At 34.8% G+C, this 24,104-nt stretch overlaps 2 protein-coding genes across 9 annotated transcripts in view; one reads left to right on the top strand and one right to left on the bottom strand.

Annotated features, from left to right (window-relative positions):
* LOC135219231 (protein C12orf4 homolog) overlaps positions 1-9,073 on the top strand; it is a 116,787-nt gene extending 107,714 nt beyond the window's left edge. The window contains exons 9-11 of the mRNA XM_064255824.1: positions 7,171-7,236; positions 8,535-8,660; positions 8,778-9,073. Of these exons, the coding sequence (XP_064111894.1) occupies positions 7,171-7,236; positions 8,535-8,660; positions 8,778-8,867 (282 nt within the window). The 3' untranslated portion in view covers positions 8,868-9,073. The remainder of the gene's footprint in view (positions 1-7,170; positions 7,237-8,534; positions 8,661-8,777) is intronic.
* A 1,908-nt stretch (positions 9,074-10,981) lies between these two features.
* The window catches only part of LOC135219230 (FACT complex subunit spt16-like), a 231,369-nt gene continuing 218,246 nt past the window's right edge, over positions 10,982-24,104 (bottom strand). For 4 of the 8 annotated variants that reach the window (XM_064255818.1, XM_064255820.1, XM_064255815.1 and 1 more), the window contains 2 exons: positions 13,296-13,484; positions 10,982-11,917 (listed from right to left, as the gene is read on the bottom strand). In XM_064255818.1, the coding sequence (XP_064111888.1) occupies positions 11,911-11,917; positions 13,296-13,484 (196 nt within the window). In that variant the 3' untranslated portion in view covers positions 10,982-11,910. The remainder of the gene's footprint in view (positions 11,918-13,295; positions 13,485-24,104) is intronic. The other 4 variants (XM_064255819.1, XM_064255821.1, XM_064255816.1 and 1 more) reach the window with 1 other exon arrangement.

Here is a 24,104-nt window from a genome sequence, read left to right as displayed (position 1 = left end):
GACTCACCTTGAAGCCTTTTGGTGGCGGCTTCTAGCAATGTGGAAGATCTTAAGATACTAAGTTGTCTTCTAGCACAGAATTCTGAAGTTGTCTCCTCTAATAATCTTCTTGTAGGAGTCCCAAATTGCTGAGTAGCTACATCTAAGGTGAGCTTTTTTCTTTCAAAAGGAAGTTGAAGCATTGCCCATTCCTTGGTGGAATTTTTCAAAACCTGGAGGATTGGGCAAATGGTTTTAGTTCTGTCATTGACATGATTGATTATTTTATTAGTGAAGGGATAGAAGGCTTGGGGTACTTGGTGAGCAAGTTGGGGATTGTAATGGGAGTATAGGTCCATTTTCCATTGACCTGGTTAAGGGTGTCACCTACAGCTTTCAATGCTATATTCCCAGGTAAGAGAACAGCTTCCTTTTGAGGTTTCTCTATGGTGAAGATAGTATTAGGTACTATTTTGTATTAAGGAATGCTGTCCTGTCCCTAAACGCCACATGTATAACTTTGTGGTTTTTTTCTCATTATTATTAGATATTTTCCATCAGGAGAGAAAATGCACATCGAGGCATCTAACCAATGATTATCCAGTATCATCAGGGAGGATACTGGAGCCCTTGTTATATTCTGGTCAGAAGTTTTGTAGTCTGAACCAGGCATTTTGTTGGTTCCTCCAGTTGGAATTCTAATCTTGGACCTTGTTTGGGCAGAATGTTTCCCCTCTCCCTTTACGGTTGGAAGATGCAGTACTTTTACACTTTGGAGTGTACATCACTGACTTTCTCTCTTCAATTTCACATTCAGAATCATGCAATATGTCTATAATATATTGCCGTTATGTGGCAAGGGCATCTTAGATGTTACTCAAATTTCCTTATGGAATTGATCCAATGCTGTAAACTGTCCATCCCTTTTGGGGAGCTTGCATAATCTGAGTGAACATCCACAGCTGAACTATAATTGTCTGTTACCCAGGGGGGCAGAGGTCCTGGGTGAGTTACTATACCCCTCCGAAAATGTAGTACTAATTTCAATTGTGGTTAGGTGAATCCTTGTATCCCTTTTGGGGAAAGGATACTGTTCAGCTTCTGAAAGCTGCATGGGAGAATGACTTCCTTCTGGAAGGTTTCTCCCATGGTTGGCTGCAAGTTGTATCCCTAATCTTTCTGGGTTCAGTAAGGTAATTTCAGTAGCAATATCCACACCATATTCTTTTCTAAGAAAATGACCTCCAGTTGAAGAAACTATTTCCTCCGCAGGGTTAACCTGGGAGGTACTGGGGACTGTTACTGGGTTTTAGCCCAAACATAGCTCTTCTGAGAGGGTTAAATATTTGCTGCCGGAGTTCTGCCAGATGATATAATCTCCCCCTTTCTCACCTTTGCTGAACCCTAGGACTCACTGAGACAGCTTAACAGTAGTTTCTTTTTTATGAATTACTACCAGGAGCACACTACATAGGTCTTGAGCTGGAATTTAATTTATACAATCTGTGCACTAACAATTACAACTCTCAATGCTTTTTTTTTCATTATTTTATCATAATTATTATTATTTTCTCAACATTATTGTTATATTACTAGTATTATGATTAATATTACTAGTATTATGATTACTTTTTTACTACTTCAGCAACTGTGTGGATATTGCTGTACTTTCATTTTTTATAATGTATCTAGATTGTGTATGTTACTCTGTACTTTGTATATTCCATGTATATGGCCTTGAGCTGACAATAAAATTTATTGTAATTATATTATTATTATATCTGGTGACCAAGCAAGTTCTTGTTTTTTACAAGGACTATGCTCATCCTCATCGTAGGTGGTATTGGCCGTGCCCACTGACAAAAAGTAAACAGCAATTTGAAGAAAAAAATAAATAAAAAGTAATTAGTATGTAAATTGTTTTTAAAAAGGGACACTGCAGTGAATCCCTGTATCATTAGCATATTCCATCTTTAGAGGTTTTTACTTAACCCCCTTGAGGTTTAGGTTAGTTTTGAGACCTGTATATGGCTATTATTACTTAAGCTATACTCCTTTTGCAATGGCTATGTGAAATTTTAATTATAAATTATCATGCCATTCAGACTAACCTTCTATGAACTAATTTGTTTAACTAACCAAAGCTATTGTTTTATATGGCTTAGGTTAATGCTTCTAGTATAATCTATGTTTAGCTAAGCAAAGAGGATTTCATAGATGATTCTTGTTCAACCTACTCTAAGCCACTGTTTATTCTAGGCTTATTTAAAACCTAGGATATAAACTATACAGAAAATATACCCTTTTGTCGGATACTCAGCCACGCTGTTTCTAAGCTACCAGCAGGAAATTACCTTAAAAAGGGATACCTACTTATTCTGGTTACTGGTTAGGGTACTGCCAGTTCTTGGTTTACATCATTTTTAAGGATATACTAGGCTATATAAGACCTTACTAGTATGTAGCCTTACAGATAGGCTACAGAGTTATAAAAACTAGTTATAATCCTAGGTTCATTTGTTCTTTCTCAGCCTAGTATAGTATGTTACCTAATCCAGGTATTACAGGTCACATTTAAATGCAAAGGCTACATAAAACAAAAACTTACTATGTAACACACCCTTATAGTTAAACTAGTATTTTTGTCTAACACAGGTTGTTGTTTGTACCCAATCCTAAGTTGTTTGGTACACTACATATATAAAAATAGTTACCCATACAAGCAGTCCCTGGTTATCGGCAGTGGGGGGGGGTGTGCTGATAAGTCAAAACCGCTGTTAACTGAAACATGGCGATTTATGGCACCAATAACTGGTTATCAGTGCCATTATGGTGGCAATAACCAGTTATCAGCACCAATATGGCACCTCTGTTAGGTATGTTACAGCACCATAAGGCCTTACGGTGCCGATAACCGGAACTCGGCCTGTTATGGCGGCATAAATCGCCGATTTTATGGCGCTAGACGAGCGCCGTACAACCACATCGCCGATAACCGGGGACTGCCTGTAGTACTGTTATGGCTAATTACTTATTCTAATCAAGGATACTGCCTAACCAGATGATATAATTTTCACTTAAATTATAGGTTATGTAAAAACACAATTACCGTATATACTCGCATATGCGACATTTGAACACCTAATTTTGGAGCTAATTTTAAGGGGGTCGCATCATACATGAGATATAAAATTAGCGTATGTAATATTTACTATGCTAGTATCGTTTGATAAAATACAAACATAATGAATATGCATCTTTACCAGGGATCTTCAAATACAAACATAATGAATATGCATCTTTACCATGGATCTTTAAATACAAACATAATGAATATGCATCTTTAAAAAGTTATGCTTTACTTCACTGCATCCAATAAGATTGTATGTATTTTCATATCACTATTGTTGTATTATATAAAATATAAATATAGCAATCAATGTTTTGGTTTGGAAATCAGCTGAGGACGACTGCGAGGTAAGTTTATTTGGCTGTATTAAAGTAAAATCAGAGCGGTTTTCTTGCCTCTAGTCAGTGTAAATGAATCTCAAGATACTATATTGATATGGGACAAGGTTATTTTACTTTATACAGTGTTTTGAAGTAAAAATATCACTTGAATTTGTATCATTGTGAATGAAATTGTTATTTTTTTCATTAGTAGACGGTGCTGAGGGCATGTTTATTGCATAAAGAAGAGCAACAGATTGTGTTCTATATTTTCACTTTATTTCATCAGAATACTAAGAGCTTTACATATTTATATTTTATTATAGTGAACACAGTAAAATGTGTTCTTTCATGCCAAATAGTTTTGATTAAAACACATTTCTCTCAAATTTTGTTTACGGTCGAGTTTGACGGTGCTCTACCGAAGTTTCCAAGTCACTGATGCACGGTAATAATCGTTAGTAGATGAACTTTTTTTCCTCTGCTTCAGCTACAACTAGCAGCTTAAATTTAGCAGTTTATGCCCTTGCTACTCTTTACTCCATAGCGAATGAGGATATAGTAATGTAAAATTATATCAGTCCTAGTCTATTTAGCATCATTTGGAACATAACTACAGCAATTTTTTACTATGGTATGATGGTTGAAATGCAAGCAAACCACTGTAGTATCGGATTCAGTTGTTCATAGCAAATCAGCTGTTTCTGGCTGTATGCGTTTACACAACAAGTATAACATTACTGACGATACTTTTAGCTTTCTTTTACTCTTTTTAACTTAACTAAAGATGGGATATATAAATAGGAGGAAAAGAGGTTAGCCTATTGTAATTTAGTATAAAAAAATTGAACATGAGATACGTGATCAAATCATTATTTTAGGGTGAAAACTTATGGGTCGCATATGCAGGATCGTATGTTACCAGAGTATATACAGTTCTTTAGTCTGTAGCCTTAAGGGGGCCAGCCGGCTAATGTCATTCTTTAAGGACAGGACTTTGATATTCATACCACTTAATAAGGTGACTTGGGACATCTCCAAACCACATATGATTTTCGCCCCTGACCTTCGGTTTTGTGACACCAGGGCGATTTATCCCGAAAATAACCATTTTTCAAATTCTATCTCCTCCCTTGATATTTAATATTAAGACCTGGGATTACTACCTGATGTAGACCTCCAATCGAATGAGGAGTTTTTTTCTCAAAGTCATTTTTCATTATGGTAAAAAAATAAACCCTATGAATTAGGAAAACAAAATTTGTAAAAAAAGACAAAACAAAAATAGGAAAAAAGGGCTTTATTTGATAGTTCTATAATGTCTTTCTGAGTTATATACCAAATTCCAATGTTATAGCTTTAAAACTAAGTGAGAAGATAGATTTTGAAAGTCAATAACTATAGTTTTGAGATACGGGCATTAAAAGTTTTTCTTTGTATTTTTATAACGACAATGTTAATAAATAATGATTATTATGAATGTATATTTCTTTTTTGTGTATTAATAAACCCAAACTATTTTATTTATCATAATTTAATCATAAATGATGATCCCTTTGCTCATATATCGTAGCTTGGGGCACTGTCAGGCAAGATTGGGCACTCCTTCCTACGCCACTCTCTCTCTCTCCTTCACTAACTCGGCTTATTATGGCAAATTTTCTTCTTCTGTATGTTAGCTAGAAGTTTTCCTGGTATTTTCCATTTTGGCATGATGAAATTCTTGCCGAAACAAAAATAAACAAACGTAAATGCAAGAGAATGTCAAGAGGTGAAATTCGAAGTTGTACTCTCTTTTTACAAAGACAATGTTAATAAACCATGATTATTATGAATTTCATATTCCTTTTTGTTATTAATAAACCAAAAGTATGTTATTTATCATAAATTAAGATCCCTTTGCTCAAAGATCGTAGCCTGGGGGACAGTGTGACGTGCCTCAGGCAAGACGGGGCGTTTACTACTACACAACCCTCCCTCTCTCTCTCTTCACTAACTACGCTAATATCGCATATATTATGATATTCTGTAATCATATTAGAGCGAATTTTCTTCATCTTTATGTTAGCGAGATGTTTTCCTTGTCTTTTCCTCATTGGCATGATGAAATTCTTGCCGAAACATAGATGAACATATGTAAAAGCAAGCGAATGTCAGAGGTGAAACTCAAACGTGTAGACTACTTGAAGTCTGTGCTCGCACTGAATTTAACTTGATAATCCCCTCTGCGACCCACGGAATCTCTACAGATGCCATTTCTCACAAATTCTTTGACAATAATTATCAAAATTTACGATAACAGAAGAAATATTGCATTTTCTTGTACGGATGAATGTTTTAGGCTTATTGAGTTATGTTTACTAATTACCCTGTAACTATGAAAGTAAGAGGAATTTTCGCCCTATACCCCCATATATAAGGGTTCCGGCCAGCCCCCTTAAAGGTAGGCTATCTCTCATTCAGCACAGGCTACTATTTTCATCTAGTCCTAAGTAACTTTGTCTAGGTTAACAATTTAGTTGAATAGGTATTTAGTAGAAGTTAATCACTGAATATAAGATACTGCCTAGTCCTGGATTATTTAGATCATGTTTAAGTATACAGGCTATATACGGTGTAATAAAACTAGGCTGTTGCCTAGGACCCTAAAAGGGATGTGTTAACATGTTTTTACTTATCTTAGTTTAGGTTACTACCTAATCAAGGTTATTTAAAACTACCTTTTAGATATGTAATCCAAGGTTATACACTACGAACAAAATCTACTATATGGTGTAAATTATTCTCACTGGATCTGTTAGGCTATTATCTCATGTAGGCTGCTGCCTAGGCTATAGTAGACATCATTATCTGAAAGGATTACTTAAATCAGTAATAAATTGTGGAACATTTCATTAGCTGAAACTTCTAGATAAAACAGCAAATTCATAAAATTTTGCACTTTTGGCAAATAGCAAACGAGGCCTTAAAAAAACACCGACCAAGTGCTCTCAAAACAAATTCATACCAGAAATAAACACTTGTTTCATAGTTTACACTAACAATTTTTAAATGGAAAATAAGCACTTAACGTTCAAGTTTAAGTGTTTCCAAGATGAAAATATTGAATTAAAGCAATCTTTGCTGAAGAGCACTGGCTTGTAGTTTTCACACTGCAAGGACTAGAAGAGGAATGGTCCTTGGTCTTTTGACTGGCCCCGGCCCGGTTGTAAACAAGATGGCAGATGCACATTAGTCACTTCTTCCCAATTTTGACGTGGGTAAAACTGGGCTCAGCCTCACTGGAGACGAGAAAATGCTCTCTTGTCTTCGAGTCCATTATACTCATCACGTGCCATAGTGTTTATCATTACAACACAATACGCAGCTTCAAGACCAGGCCAAAAGTTATTTCTTTGATATTAGTCTGGTCACCATGGAGGGTAACTCCTTTGAGGACGAAAACAGCAACTATGCTATAAAAATTACCAAAATGAATGATATATTGATTAGCAGTGATGCAATTGAAACATTGTTGATAAGTGGTCTCATTGAATATTTTTTTTTACATAAGGTATGCAATATAAAGAAAATTATCCTGTCAAACACACTTAAATCCATCTGCTTTTGGTAGTTGCCCAACACCACTATCTTTATGTTAATTGTTAACAAATAAAGTAATGTAGTAGTGACTTCCCTCTCCTCCGCAATTGTTCTAAGATCTGAAAAATTAATTACTGTTCTTGATTTTCTGTTCTTCAGATAGCTTGCTTGGGTGATATCACTACACTGACAATTCCTTTGTTATTAACAAATTCCATGTCCGAGGTAAGTTCACTAACTTGTACAGAGTGAGTTTGATGAATTATAATTTTTTCTTTGTTAATACATTATAGGAATGTTCATACACATATTTATTCAACGGCATTTTAAATAAGAATCAAAAGCTAAAGCAAAGACACTGCAGAAGCCCATTGGAGATCAGTAATCTGACTTGTTTAAGCAGTGTTCCTAGTTACTGTCCTTTCAGTTGTATTGTTATAGTGTTTTCAAGTTAAATTATGAAAGCAGTTTCTAAAAACTGGATAGTATTAATTAGTTTTGATTAATTTCAAGAGTATCAATTTCAAGAGTATCATGTAACAAATTAGCCCAGAGAGTGGGTTAACGATCTTGACTATGAGGCCTGAAGGGCTGGTTCTAATCTATGGAGACTGAAAAGACAAGAGGTCACACAATTTTAAATATCAAAACGTTAAGGGGTGGTGATCCAATTCTTTCAGATATGAAAGTAGTTATTTTAACCAAGTCAAGCAAGTGAAATTCTTTTTTCAAGCATTTGGTGGATACTACATACAAACATTATATTTGACATTTAAATTATCTCATTGCTGTTCCAGGAAACAGACATCATTCCTTCATTTCTGTGGTCACACTTAGTTTTTCCTTAGATTTGGATATTGTGTATTGCGTGCATTCTTTCTTTTTTGTCATATTAAAATGGCTTTGGGTTTGGAGTTTCCTCTTTATGCCTTCTATTTTGACTTTTGATTTGGAGTTTGTTATTGTATACATACTTGTTTTTGTCATCCCAAATAGTTTTTATGTTCTAAAGCACAGATTGGCTCTATACTTACCCTTTCATAACCTCTCCTTTCCCTCATTTCTGTTGTCGAGTCTATGACTTGTTTTCACTTTGTGTCCAGTGTCGTGCATTATATGCAGTACAAGAAACATCCATATATTTTGCTATTCATAAATTTTGGTGAAGAATGTTGCCATCCCAGTTTACTAGTTTATTTAGTTCTAAGGGGTCAGTTGAAAGATTTCTGGTGTTACTTAAGCCCAAGGATGCTCATTCTTCTGCTCAGTGTTGGCGTAATTATCAGGCATGGGTCTTGTTAGTTCCTGGTTAAAGGGGTGTCTGATGTTGGTGGGCAAAAAGAACATTCCCTGTGTTGTGTTCAAAGAGAGCTTCTCCTGTTGATTAGGAGTGCCTCTAGCAGCATTTAGTGCCTTGGGTCCAGGGCCTTCTGAAGTAAAATTAATGAAGCTTGCGATGAACTAGCAAGATTAGAAAGATTTTGCTTGTTAATAACTTTGGTCAAGTTTTTCTTATTCCCTAGGAAATGACAATGTCCTGGTGCCAAAAGAGGGCAGAGTTGGTATACAAGTGCATTAAAGGATTTATGATGGAAACAACATCTTGGGGTGGAGCAGAGATGAAGAACATGCAGTTCTTAGTACCCAAGGTAAGGTTGTGTAAATAACTCCTTTTTTAAGTGAATAAGCTTACATACTGCCTTCATTTTTAGCGGTTAAGTATTATAGTACAGTTTTTAGTTTAACAATATTCTGTGGTGTTCCAGGGGATTTCTGAAGACCTATTTCAACACCTTGCAGCAATGTTACCAAACATCTTCAGAGTTTCTAATCCTTTGGTGGTAAAGTCGTCATGAATGTTTGGAATACCTAACTTTTTGTTTACTGGAAACTTATGTCCTTTCATGACATATTTAATAAAAAACATTTCTACATAAAAAATAAAATGTTTACAAGGCAAATGTATTATTTAAATGTTCAGTTATCATTATGTTCCACAGAATTATTGCCCTGTGGATCAAAATGATTTAGTTTTCCTTAAAAATTAAATATTTTCAGTGATTATGTTGTATTAATTACCCTCACATTTTAAAACCACAATTTATGAGTTATATATATTATATATATATATTATATATATATATATATATATATAGATATATATATATATATACTATATATATATATTATAAGACCACAAACTGCAAATGCAATATTTCATATGGCTTGAAACAATAATGCCGAACCTCTCAATTGCAAATTATTCTTGTAATCCAATTTCATGAAATGATGAGGTAATATACCGAGACAGTAATTCCAAAGAAAAATATATTAATTGTATAACTATGAAACATAAGAAATATCCCTCCCACTTGTCATGAGAGTAATTTTTATGTTTAGGAATGGTGGTCAATTTTTGGTAAATTACAGTACACACAGAATTTCTATAAGGTTGAGAAGTGCTAGGTTGAGTTCCTCTATGACTGAGAAGTTAAAATCTTATGCAATATCACCAACATAGTTTCCATGAAATTGTCAGGAGGTTCATTATAGTTATACGTAATTAAAAATAATAAAGTATAATTCCTTGTTTCAAGACATCACATCTCTTCATGTCACAATATTATTCAATACAAAGAGGAGACTTCATCTATCCACACTGTCAGGGATTTCTGCAAAAATGTAAATAAATGTATGACAGCGCCGAATATAAAAGCAAGCGACTACATCAAGTTGATCTTCATATAGAGAAAATACAGATTTGAAGCCAGAGGCCAAGTGGTGGGACTTATGAGATTATTCAGTGCCGAAATGAAAACTGACAGTATTGAAAGGGTTTGAAAGGTGAATGGGATACAAACCTCGCTGTTGCACTATGAATCACTTGTTAGTAGTGGGTGTAAAGTAAGATGGGATAAAAAGAATATGAAAAGGGGTACAGTAAAAAGAATTCCTCATATCCCCCTAACTTTTAACTACCTTCCTTTTATCTTCAGTCACCTAACATCAAACACTATGTTTTCTGTCTTACATCATACACTTCTCAAAAACATCAATTCAGTTATGCACATCAGCTTTTTTTTAGCTTTAATTAACTACTGGAATCATTCAACACAGAGCCTGTGACTTATTCACTCTGCTCCACTTCGAAACATCACAATTCAAATCAACCCATTAATTTTCCTCCTCACTTGTTGCTTTACCAGCACAAATGACATCATCAGTTTACTTCATGTAAATAGCTGTCATCATCATCTGCTGGCCCAGAGTAAGCCCAAGCTTCTTACTAACCATCATTTTATGTTACATAGTTACCACTTCCCTGTGTTTGTCAATGAAATTTTCTTTGATGGCATTCTCATTCCCATCACATTATGTATAGCAATGTTAATACCCAATGCATGTTATGTTCATTCATTATGTAACGTTATATAATCATTCAAGTTTCTGTGTATTTCAGTGGCAACATGAGCTGACTGACTGTGACACATGCTCTCTTATAATCACTTCCACCAAGACCTGTTTATCATCATAACAAATGGGAACAGAAGGCCCACAATCAAGAAACATGCTCTTTTTAATACTCACTAATATTATCTCACAATCAAAGTTAGTCTTACCTTAGAGAAATATCCACTACGTTTATGCAAGGCTTTTCTAGCAATAACAACCCAATAAAGTGCAATAATGCTATAATTGCTGTCACTTTTTCTTGTATCAAAATTGAGTAGCATTCAGTCTTCCATAAACAGTTTCACCATGAAACTCATGTTAAAAATTTTCAGCTTCTACTTATTTCATTTTATATGAACTGAATGTAACTTTTTATATACAAATTACCTTTGAGTTATAAGTTTATTCATTTCCTAGTATTTATGATGCTGGAAAATTTTGAAAATGTTCTATCAACTTTCTATTAGTGTCACTTTGTACTTTTATTTCACTGTCAGAAGGTTATTAAAAAACCAAATGGAAAACAGGATTTTCATATCTTCCACTTGGATATATAAAACTCCTTACAGCTTTTGTATGTTCACAACTAACATGAGGAGATATACTCTGCTGTTAATGAAAAAGGACTCTTGCTCAATTCAGTTAGGTAGATAGATTTAAACAAGTACATTTTCATGAAATGTACAGAGGCAGGCCAGTTTCGTATGTAATCATTTGTCACAACGTGACCAATATACAATTAGATTAGCAAAAGTTCATTTCCCAATATCAGACAAAGTCATTATGTACTATTCTGGTGAAACAAGAGGAGGAAAAGCTTCCCATCATTTTTTAAAACCTCAAACATTAAAATATCTAGTATAAAAATAATAAAAATGAACTAATATGAAAACAAAATCAGTTTGAACTGTGAATGCATTGATATTTTAAACGTAAAGTTTTACATATCTTACTGCTCCAATAAAAAAGGGGAGGGGGAACAACAGCTGGATTAATTGTACTTCACAATGACATACTATTAACTTAAAAGATCCACTGTATCAATAATAATGAAGGGCACAGCAATTTAAAACCTAAATACCTATATGACAAGATCAGAATTCTTTCCAATAAACAAATACATACAAAGATTATTTTTAATAAAACATCAGTCTCTTCATGGCAAAATTACAAATGGTAACACCTTACCTGATGATAACACACAATTAGTTTTGAGGAATCTCTTCAGATTATTTGATCAAATTGAAAGTGGAAAGAGCACCACCAACTGTATGAAGTAATTTAAACAGGTAACAGAGGCATATAAACAATGAACTTTGAACTAAAGAGCACAAAAGGAGACTGAAAACCACTTGTTATACTGGTGAATTAGTCCTTAATTAATGCGTTTCCTGTATGCCCATAACTTTCAAATCTGTTGAGGTCACTAGTAGACTAACTAACAATCTAACGCCTGCAAAAATAGAAGAAAAAACAATAAGCAAAACAAAATATAAGATTCTAGAGAGCATGCAATGTGGTAGTATCAAACTCAAGTTGTACACTGTCATTCAATATTACTGGTAATTTCTTAATTATTTTTTAACACTTAAATATAAAGCACTTATTATACTTACAAACAAAATTACATACAGCGCCATTAGATATTCTGTATTTGATAACAGTTATTATACTTTTTTTTTTTTTCATCTGTCCATCCGCCTGTGGTGTTTGCACATGGTAACACTGCATCCCGGGCTTTAAATAGTTATGCGATGTGTACGTTTTAGGTAAATAAAAAGATATCTGTGTGTACATTTGTGCCTGAAAAGTGTTCTAATAATTTAACTGTATGCGAATTACACCGTAAATATTCGAAATAGGATATTGTTATTATTGTTAAATGTAAGCTGCCTTTTTGGGGTGGCGAATGGAACAGCCAGACGCAGTGGCGGGAAAATTGCTTCTCTTGCTGCTCACTACGGCAAGATGTCAACTTTATTGGACCACACCTACTAAGCTACGTGTTACTGCATTACACGTAAGTATATCAGTATACACTTTTAATTTTTACAACGTGCGTTTTAGCCAGATACTATATGATATAACTTGGTTTAGCATCTGTGTGATAGAATTTGCATCTGGCTGTTCCATTTGCCACCCTGAAAAGCAGCTTACATTCAACAATAACAACAATACCCTATTTCAAATATTAACGGTGTAATTCGCATACAGTTAAATATCAAAACACTTTTCAGGTGCAAATGTACACTCAGATATCCTTTTATTTATCTAAAACTTACACAAAGCGTAACTATTTACAGCCTGGGACGCAGTGCTACCATGCACAAACACCACAGGTGAGTGGACAGATGGAAAAAACAGAGTATAGGTAGTGTTTTATGTTGTGTAATAACACATCCTAATTCAACAAAATTAATTATTATTAATTATTCTTATTTCTAAGGATTCTATACAATTTTGCAAATTAAGTGTTTTAATTGACTAGCCAGAGTTCAGCTAAGGTTTGCTGTAGCTTAAAGACAGTCAGTTTTGTCCTAAGACCACCACATTTTGGACATACAGTCCCTCTTTTTGGGTCTAGTAATACAAATAATTGATGGGTTCCTGTATTCAGGAAAATACAGTTTCATCACCAATCATGGCAAATTCTATATTTTAAGTCTTCCAAGTCCTGTATTTATATGACATAAATTTCACAATACAACTAGTACAGATATAATAGAAACATGAAATAATTTTTCATATTCGTACTTTGTAAAATACAATGTACAGGAAGTAATTCACAACAGCAAAGGCAATTTAAAAAAATAACAAGGCATGGTCCTCACCTGCTCTTTTTCTTGTCCCGGCCGCCTGAGTTATCACGAGATCTCTTCTTGTCATTATGTTTACTGCTGCTACTGGAATGGTGACGGTCCCTATCTCTACTTTTGTCCTTGCTTGGAGACTTGTGTGAGGACTTACTAGATGAAGATTTGTGAGGAGATGAATGTGAAGACTTGTGAGACTTGTGCCTGCTGAAATGAAACACTTTATTAAACAAAAGCATTACACCACCATGAATGGTTAGAATAAAACTATTCCATACAAGCAAACCATCTTCTCTACCCTATTTAATCTAGCACTCTTTTATTGAATATCAATAAAATTAGACAAATCCAATCTTTCTATGTACACCTGGTGTATATGCATTTAAAATATCTCAGAAAAAATTTCCAACATGTATGACGATAAATTTAGAAATGGGTCTAAGTCTCATAACTAGAACCACTGACTGGCTGTTGGATGGGATGTACTGCTTGTTCAATGTAAAAAGGCAGTCATGCATGTAACTGTTCATAGAGTAAAGGTCTGTGACAAAACTTGGATGGACTTGTCAAGACTAAACAAGAGAGGATTGAGGACACCATACTGGAGGTTAGGGAAGAATAACTTCCTAAAACTTGCTATCATTTTTCATTTGAGGCTTCCACAATACGAAAGGTCTATCGGTTCGGAGAGTAATTTTTTGAAAACACCAAAAGCTCCAGAATTTATTCAAGTTTAAGCCTGTGTAAGCAGAAAATGAAAATTCGAAGGCTAACATAGTAAAAAATTGTAGATAGCAACATGCACTCTTTGACTTGTGAACTGCCAAGGATGTCCCTTCATTTTTGTTGAGTGCGAAAGGGACATCAAAAGTCTATCTCAGCAGCTGGGCAGCTCAGCCAATCAGTGTGCAGAATGAGAGTATGTGTCAACTGACAACTGTAGTGGACAAAATAAAAATATTGTTTTAGTCCTTTCACACCTGAGACTGATTCAGTGCAAGTATTTCAAGTGCACTGAGATGTCAAACTTAGTTTCTGGACATTCGTACATGGCACTCGATCACTATTTTGGTATAAAAGGCTATTGCAATCTCTGGTGGAAAATTTATGAGGAGCATTCATGACTTTTATGATATCATCATAATGAAGAGAGAGGACTTCAAAAATTTTGAGGTGTTATTTACTGGCAGAAGCAATAAAACTTTCGCCCACTAGGATGCAGTTCCTTAATGTTTCCAATATTGCTGTTGTGATGATGGATTATCATCAACAAGAGTTAGTATGCTGCATGTCTGGCAGAAACACTTTAAGGCAAGATAGGCTGTTTGGTCTGAGTGGCCCTTTAAGAGTAGTATTCATGTGACCTCATATATATATATATATATATATATATATATATATATATATATATATATATATATATATATATAAATAAAAGAGCTACACGGCATTGAATACCTGACACTCTCTTGGTAAAGCATGGTGCAAGGTGACTATGAGATATGATTGCAAATCAACATGCAATGCACAATGAAGGTGTTGATTTTACCCCTGATGATCCTTCACCAACAGATGAACTTTTGAAAGACTATCAAAAGGTCAGGTTCATCCCTACATCTTCCATTTAAGTTACTCCAATCATGCCGTCCCTATCCCCTGACGACTTGGGACAAAAAGTACTATGGATAATAGATAACTATGCAAAACTAAGGAAAAAAGCATAATAGGTATCATTCTAATACAGGCAGTCCCCAATTTACGACAACTTCGGTTTACGATGTTCCGAATTACACTTTTCAATCATATTCATCAAAATTAATTCCAGGTTTACTATGCATGTTCCAGGGTTACAATGCTGATTCGAGAGAAAAATATGACTCCAAAAAGGCAAAATACTGTATATACTGAAGTAATACTTGACTGCATGTAATGTTCAACCTTATTTCTACTGCATAAAATATTAAGACTGAAACTTGCAAAGCAACCACTTTTGACTAGCACACAGTAATCATATTTTTCTATTATCTCTCTTCAATCATTGAACAGTATAATAACCATTAATTTCTATTCTTTAATCTATCTTTACCTAATGGAGATACTGACAGCTATAATGAAACATGATATTATAACATAAAAATTCTAGAAAACATCTGGTGGCTTCAATGAGAGCAGTATTTGATGTAATTAAAGCAATTTTCTATTTCATGATATTTAATTCACAAAATTTTGTTTTTTTCATTAAATGTATTGCATGACTAAAGTTTTTCAATTTACTGCATTTTACCAGATTATAAAAAAATATACGATCCTTTGTGATTCGCAAATGATGAGAAATCAACTTGAGAAAATACAAATGGCAGCTAATACTTTGTTTACATTTGGGAAATGTAGGTTGTACTTCTTATAGCCTACAACAGCCATAAATGAAGAAACAACATAACAATATTAAAACATTCTCAGATAAGTAAAATATTTATATTTAAGTCTTTATTATACAAAAATTAAAGTTTGTTGACTTCTGTGGAATGAAATGCTACTTTGTTGACTTTATTGTCAGGAAATTCAAAGAATATGGTAAGTTTAGCCTAGTCCCTAAAGTTTGCACTTTTCCCATATAGAAACAACATAACAACAATGAAAGATTCTCAAATAAGTAAACCAACATTTGTATTTATTGTCTGTTATCAGGAAATCTAAAGCCTAGGCTTAGACTATTGCCAAACTCTTGCACTTTTCCAAAACTAGCCTATACCACATGTAATGTTCAATCCCAAAATCTTAGGCCATAAAATTGGTCTTTAAAAATCAAACCTTACAAGAGTATATACAATAATCAATATTTGAAGGTTTTTTATGATAAAACAATAAAAATGCAGTTTACACAGTTTTCAATACACACCCGAAGCATTCAAAGTACGGTTTTCTTAGGATTTTTTACGATTTTCGGCAATTTTCGGCTTACAACGCATCTCAAAAACGTAACTCCCTTTGTAAATTGGGGACTTCCTGTAATCAAGACCATAGATTCTATTCTACAGTCTTGCCAGACCCCTTCATCAATAAGGTAAACACAGGTTTTTGTGTATTATTATTGCATGTCAGGTGTTATAGCATACATTAATGTTTTTGTATTTTTCTGTATTTATTATAATATGGATTGAAAATAAACACAAAAAAGTTAACATTATACACTGAAATTAACATGCCAAAGATATATTTACACACGCTCCATAACATACTTGACAAAAATATTCACAGCACAATTATTTTTAGATATAATCAATGCTCAAAAACATATTTTTGAAAAAAAAAAAAAAAAAAAAAAAAAAAAAAAAAAAAAAAAAAAAAGGCATTTGTGGCTTCAAAATACTTTAAATTTTAATTTCATATATAATGATACTTCTCATTTTGAAAAATAATCTTAAAAAAATGTAAACAATGTTGCTATAAAAATAAAGTACTTATCTTTCATCAATTCGTAATGTATTTCAATTCGTAATATCATATTTTAATTTCTCCACAATAAAATGCATAGTGCCATGAAGTAAAAAGATTTTGCTTCATAATGCAACAAAAATCACAAAAATATCTAACACATAATGGTAAAAATGATTTAGATATCACTGTTTGAAAATTGCGAATTTCCAAACTTGATTTCTGGCGTTACGAGTTTTAGCAAAATTGTGATAGACCCTTCGGATTGAGAAGGCCTCATTTTATACTAATGCTACTATACTTGGATTTAACAAAAAAACTGTATCACACAAAACCTCTTTATGTACCATGCATACCTCAAGACTTCAGATGCCTTTATCATTGGAAGAGGAACTGGTACAATACTACATTAATGATTCTGAATAAATAATGATAATTTTACTGCAAATAACTATTCATACTATGTAATCAGTGTAATTTTTTCAATGTTCTATGCCTGGATCCAAAGATGCAGGTAATAATCTGTATCAATTATTGCTAATCCCTCCTCTCATAACATTAATATATTGATTATTGTATACAAAAACTCCAAACAATCCTTCCTTGACACACACACACAAAACAGCAAGAAAGTAGAATTGTATTTTTCCAAAAAATTCCACAATTTTGCTGTCTATCTTTCTATAATTTCCTAATTTTTTTCTTCACTCATGATACCCCAGATGTTTCCAGTCTTTTCCCATCATTTTGCTCATTATCCATGTTCGACACCCCTGTGAAAACCTGGTCCCAGTAACACCATGATGCCATAGGACCACTATAAGGTTGCTCTTAGTTTAACAGCATGCATTTCAAAACTGACATTTTCATACATAATACCTACTTACCAAGTAATTACTTAGCTAACGATTATGCTTGCACAGCATCTTAAGTTCAAAATTCGCGGTAATGAGGCTGTTGCCAAGAGGCCACGGCCCCTCTTCCACTGCAAATGGAGCATGGAAGCGACATTAGCCGTACAGTGCCATTCTATTTATTGCTGCAAAGTCCATGAAAAATCAGAGGGGAGGAGAGGGTTTGGATTCAGTAATTACTTGGTACGTATTATATAAAATTTAATTTCATTTTAAAAATGTCATTTTTATATAAGTAATTTACCAAGTAATTACTTAGCTGAATCCCACATTGCAAGGGGGGAGGGATGAATGGACTATTCTAATTCAACACAAAGTATGTTAACCCTTTAACGCCAATTGGACGTAATAAACGTCGACGAAAATTGTCTGTCGGGTGCTGATTATACGTATGGTACATTGACGAAAAAAAGTGTTTTTAAAAATTCGCGGAAAAATAGTTATAAGTCTACTAGGCAAAAACTTTTGAATCACGCGCCTTTGGGGGATGCTGGGAGCTCACGGATCAAGGCGTTGTTTTGTTTACAATCATTACCCAGGCGCGCAAGCACGAATTTCTTTCTTCTCGCACTAAAGAGCATCAGCGACACATCTCGGAAATTATTTCGTCACTTTGACATAATTTTTGCACCATTTTATATTAGCCGTTACATGGAGTATTATATATGAAAATGTGCTCAATTTCATGTAGAATACAACAAAAAACCACTCATTGTTATAGCTTTTATCAGTTTTGAAATATTTTCATATAAATAACAATAAGTGCCAAAATTTCAACCTTCGGTCAACTTTGACTACTGAAATGGTCGAAAAACGCAATTGTAAGCCAAAACTCTTACATTCTAGTAAGCCAAAACTCTTATATTCTAGTAATATTCAATCATTTACCTTCATTTGGCAACAAATTGGAAGTCTCTAGCACAATATTTTGATTTATGGTGAATTTATGAACAAAACTTTTTCCTTACATCAGCGCGGTAACTCTTCCGAAAAAATCATATATTTTTTTTGTGCGATTGTCGTAATGTTTGCACCATTTTAAATTAGCCGTTACATAAAGTTTTATATATGGAAATGTGCGCAATTTCATGTAGAATAGAACAATAAAAGAACCAATGGTTGTAGCTTTCATCAGTTTTGAAATATTTTCATATAAATAACGATAAGTGCCAAAATTTCAACCTTCGGTCAACTTTGACTTGACCGAAATGGTAAAAAAATGCAATTGTAAGCTAAAACTCTTACACATTCTAGTAATATTCAATCATTTACCTTTATTTTGCAACAAATAGGAAGTCTCTAGCACAATATTTCGATTTATGGTGAATTTATGAAATAAACTTTTTCCTTACGTCCGCGCGGTACTCTTCTGAAAAAATCATAAATTTTTTCATCCGATTGTCGTAATGTTTGCACCATTTTAAATTAGCCGTTACATCAAGTTTTATATATGAAAATGTGCGCAATTTCATGTAGAATACAATAAAAAACAACCCATGGTTGTAGCTTCTATTAGTTTTGAAATATTTTCATATAAATAACAATAAATAGAAAAAATTCGTCCTTCGGTCAACTTTAACTCGACTGAAATGGTCGAAAACTGCAATTGTAAGCTACAACACTTATAGTCTAGCAATATTCAATCAATTACCTTCATTTTGCAACAAACGGGAAGTCTCTAGCACAATATTTCGATTTATGGTTAATTTTTGAAAACAGCTTTTTTTACGTCTTCGCGTTACGAATTCATGCATCATTTTGTGATAATATTTTCTCTGTGTTGCCCTGATCATTTTACAATGTGGTATATACCAAAATGATTGCAATTTAGTGTACAATACAACGAAAAATTAAATCGTAAGCTTTAACCGTTTTGCTCACAGCGTGCTTGTTTTTTTGAAAAAAACATTTTTTCTGCTTCGGCGCTCACTCGCAAACGCCGCCGGCATACAGGAGATGATTTTTAAAATACTGCTTCGGCGTTCAAGGGTTAATAACCTGAACTAGAAAAAGGCGGTTAACACTGAAACATTGTTCATCATTTCCTTACCAGGTAAGAGAGCTACAGCAGGTGACTACTGCCTCTGGTTGGTGCTCATCTTCACCTTGTAGTGGTGTAGCAGTGTGTCAGGAGTCTCCTCTACATCAGTGGGAGTCTTGCAATGGAGGACATGCCTGATTGCTGACACAATAAAAACACAACCACTACCCATCTAACGAACTGGTAGGCACTCCAGGTACGACATACCCCCAAGGCTCTCCAAAAAGTCAACATCCTTACAACAAGGCAAAGAGACAGAAGAGAGAGACAGTGTCTCTCCTATGCTTCTTCTCCCAACACCATGCCAGCTACTGCCAAAGGACTGAGGGTACTGCAGTTTTCAAATATTGTTTCCATTTCTTTTAAATACTAATGAGACGCAAAGACCGACTTGCACCTCCAATAAGTCGACTAAAGAATGGCTGAGAGGGGTAAATTATATTTGAAGGCAAGAGGGGTTGCTGTTGCTCTGACTATGAGCTTTACCTTTGATCAAGGGAAATTTTTTTCCTGAATCTGGGAATGTGCTTTGGAGATTAGGTCTCTACTAAAGAATGAAATGAAAGGGTGTTCTTAGAAAGCGGGCGAGAAGGATTCTTGATAGAACACCAGGGGTTACTAGAAGGTCCTCCGATTTTCTCAGTCCTATGTAGATAGTACCTGATGGCTCTGACTAAGCAAACAACCTTTTCCTCTTCGTCTGGGCGCAGGATATCCAATAAATTCTTGATATGGAAGGAGTGAGGTCATGGCTTAGCCAGATCCTCATACTTGGTGAAAAAGCCCAAGGGGAAAGAACAGACTGCATCGCCTTAGAAGCCTATTCTCTTGTTGATTGCACGTAGTTCACTTAAAGGCTAACAGGAAAAGGGTCTTCTGTAAAAGGTTCTTGAGAGAAGCGGAGCCGAGAGGCTCGAAAGGAGGGCTCATAAGCCACTTGAGGACTACATCCAAGTTCCAAGACACTGAATTGAATTCTGCTTGAAGGTATCGAAGGACTTGATGAGATCATTAAGACCCTAATTAGATGAAAGATCCAAAACTCTGTGTTTGAATACCGAGGAAATCATTTCTTGGTATCCTTTAATGGTGGATGAGGAAAGGCTCTTAGAAGTTTTCAAATACAGGGGAAAATCTGCAAGCTGGCTTAGAGATGTCTCAGAAGACAAGATATTATGTCTGAGGCACCACTGACGGAACACTGCCCACTTTGACTGGTAGATGTTGCAAGTAGACTGGTGTCTGTACTTTGCAATAGCTTCCACAGCTGCTTTTGAAAAACCTTACACTCATGAGTTTTCTGAGTCTGAAGCCTGTCAGAATGAGAATGGATAATCACTGGTGGTACCTCCTGAAGTGGAGCTGTCTGAGTAACCAAGGCCTTTGGGGCAGCAGCCTTGGGAAGTCTACCAGAAGATGAAGAAAGTTCAGGAACTATCCCTTCTTGCGGCAGAACGGAGTGCAGAGTGTCATTGAGACAGTGCGGTGAGACATGAACTTGTTCGTACTTACCGAACATGACAAAAGAAGAAGGAACTTGTAAATCGTCTATATGCAGTTTGCGTTTTTCTTAGGGAACAGAAAAACCTGAAAAGTCAGAGAGCTGAGAATCATCCCCAAATAGTCTCCATGTCAGAACCAACTGGGATTTCTGGAAATTTAGAAGAATTCCTAGACCTTGAGAGAGCTGTAGTTGTTTGGTGGTCCTTTGCACATTTCTCCTTCAACTAACATTGAGTGCATACAGCAGCTTATTCTTCTTTTCTGGTTATCACCAGATTTTCGATAAGGTTACACAACCACTGTAATGCGTACTACTTCAGTCTTCGAGCAGGAAGTCTCTCTTATTTTGTTTACTTGTTATTATATGGCTACTCACAGTTGCCCGGAAAATTTTTGTTTTAAAAAATAATTCTTTGATGTTACATCTTTTTAGGCCAAAACTTTTACATCTATGATTTTCTTACCGGGTTTAGGCTACATGCAAGTTGCTGGTTAATATTCAAATATTTACAAATAATAGATTACTTAATAAGAATCATTACCAGAATTTTCATTAATTTAAAGTAATCGATTCCAGTAACCAATTACTCAGCGTACTTGTGGATTGAGTTGCCTGTGCTCTTCAGTCTGCACCGCCAAGTGAGCTTGGAGGCTAAAAGCTAAGATGTGGAGTGTTCACAATTGCATGACAACAGGGAATATCTCCCTATGCCAAGGTCATATGGGCCTTCTCTGTAACATTCTGAAGTACTGGCGAAACAAAACCTGAAGTCTGTTTTCAACTAACGAGAACATATCCGCCTAAGGTCCCCCTCACCAAACATTAATACTATTCTCTCCTTACTATATTATGTTTCAACCCCACACTTTTCAGTTCTTTGCAAGGAAAGTGATGGATCAATCCATTAGTCCAAACTTTGCTTTTAGGAAGTTTACCAGCCACAGGCTACAGTGGTACCTCGAGATACGAAATTGATCCATTCCGAGGCGGCCTTCGTATTATGAGTTTTTTGTATCTTGGAACACATTTTACATGTAAAATGGCTAATCCGTTCCAAGCCCTCCAAAAATACCCCAGTAAATTATATTTCCAGGCCTAAAACACATGTTCTAGGGTTACAACGCCGATCCGACGGAAGAAATATGACTCCAAAAAGGCAAAATACTGTACATACTTGAGTAATATTCATCTGCATGTAATGTTCAACCCCATTTTTACTGCATATATTAGGACTTTAGCATATGTCCCTTAGCAATAAGCCTAACCTATGTTAGCGGTTGCTACTGTAGCCTAGTCTATGATTCTGACATCTAAACCTAAGAGCTAAAAGCTTAGAATATGCCAATAAAATGTATAAATAATCAGTATGTACTCATTTTAAATAATTATTAATCAATCATTAACTATAATACACAAACAAACAAAACACAAACCTTCCAATCGATTGTTTACATTCAGCTCTTACCCGTCTTACGAGTACCGAACGAGCGCCAAGCAATCATTTTTCCTAGCACACAGTAAGCCATAAATTGTCATTAGTATCTCTCTTCAACTAATGAAACTACCAAACAGTATAATAACCATTCATTTCTATTCTTTATTCTATCTTTACCTAATGGAGATACCGAGTTACTGACAGCTATAATAAAACATATGTATATGTAATGTAATAATAAAACAGAAGAAGAATTCTAAAAAATACGTATTTGTTGGCAGTCTGATTTATTTTATATTTTATGATATCTAATTCACAATTTTTTTATTAAATGTATTGCATGTACTCATTTCAAATAATTATTAAGTAACCATTAACTATAAAAAAAAAAACCTCCAAACGTCTGTTTACATCCAGCACTTACGAGTATCGAACGATCGACAAGCAATCACTTTACACAGCAAGCCATAAATTTTCATTATCTCTCTTCAACTACTGAAACTACCAAACAGTATAAAAACCATTCATTTCTATTCTTTATTCTATCTTTACCTAATGTTTTTTTTTTTATTAAATGTATTGCATGAATAAGTTTTTCAATTTACAGCATCCTTTTACCAATAGAATACTTAAAGCACAAGGGGTAGATGCTGACCAATAGGGGAGCAGGACCTTATGGGGTGACTAGCATCAGGAACCAATGGGAGAGCGGGAGGATGGTGGTGAGTTTACTCAGTTGGCGGCGCGGGAGTTTTAAAATTGTTCTCGGTGGTCTGGGCGAATCTCGGGACTTTACAGCAACAACCTTTCGTATCTTGAAAACTTTTCGTATGTAGAGCAGTAAAATTTTTCGCATTGGCTTTCGTATCTCGAGTTTTTCGTAAGTAGAGCCTTTCGTATCTCGAGGTACTACTGTATTTGCAAGCCGCCAGTAAATAACTACCTTAAAGTAATTAGAGAATGTTCTTACATTCTTTTAGGCCAAACATTTGCAATTAGACCAAAGAATTTTGTTCTGTTCACCAAGCCTGGGATACCCATCACTTTTCTTGCAAAGAACTGATGCGTACCAGACGCCCCCCCAAATGGTTAGAACACGCGAATAGTTGGAACCCCTATAACAATACTGAAAACAGCCTATTTTGTTAGTTAACACTCATGAAAACCCACTAAAAATTCTTATACTTGGTTTTTTAAAGTTTTATCACAAAAAGTGGATGTTTTTCATAGAAAAACAGCACAAATATACAAAATTTCTTTGAATAATACGGGGAAACGTTCCCGAGAGAAATCCGCGAATGTACAGTCCACGAATCCAGAAAACGCAATACAGTGGTTCCACTGTATATAACATGTGGGCACCCATGCTATCATCGCAATCCTTGCATTCAGGACAATTAACCACCCTTGAACATACCTGTCCCCTACACTTAGTGCACATGCTAAGTCCATCATGACAAAGCTTAGTTAGTCTTACAGTCATTGCTACAATAACAAA

This window comes from Macrobrachium nipponense, chromosome 1 (genome assembly GCF_015104395.2).
Source record: "Macrobrachium nipponense isolate FS-2020 chromosome 1, ASM1510439v2, whole genome shotgun sequence".
NCBI lineage: Eukaryota > Metazoa > Arthropoda > Malacostraca > Decapoda > Palaemonidae > Macrobrachium > Macrobrachium nipponense.
This window is presented reverse-complemented; position numbering and strand designations above follow the sequence as displayed.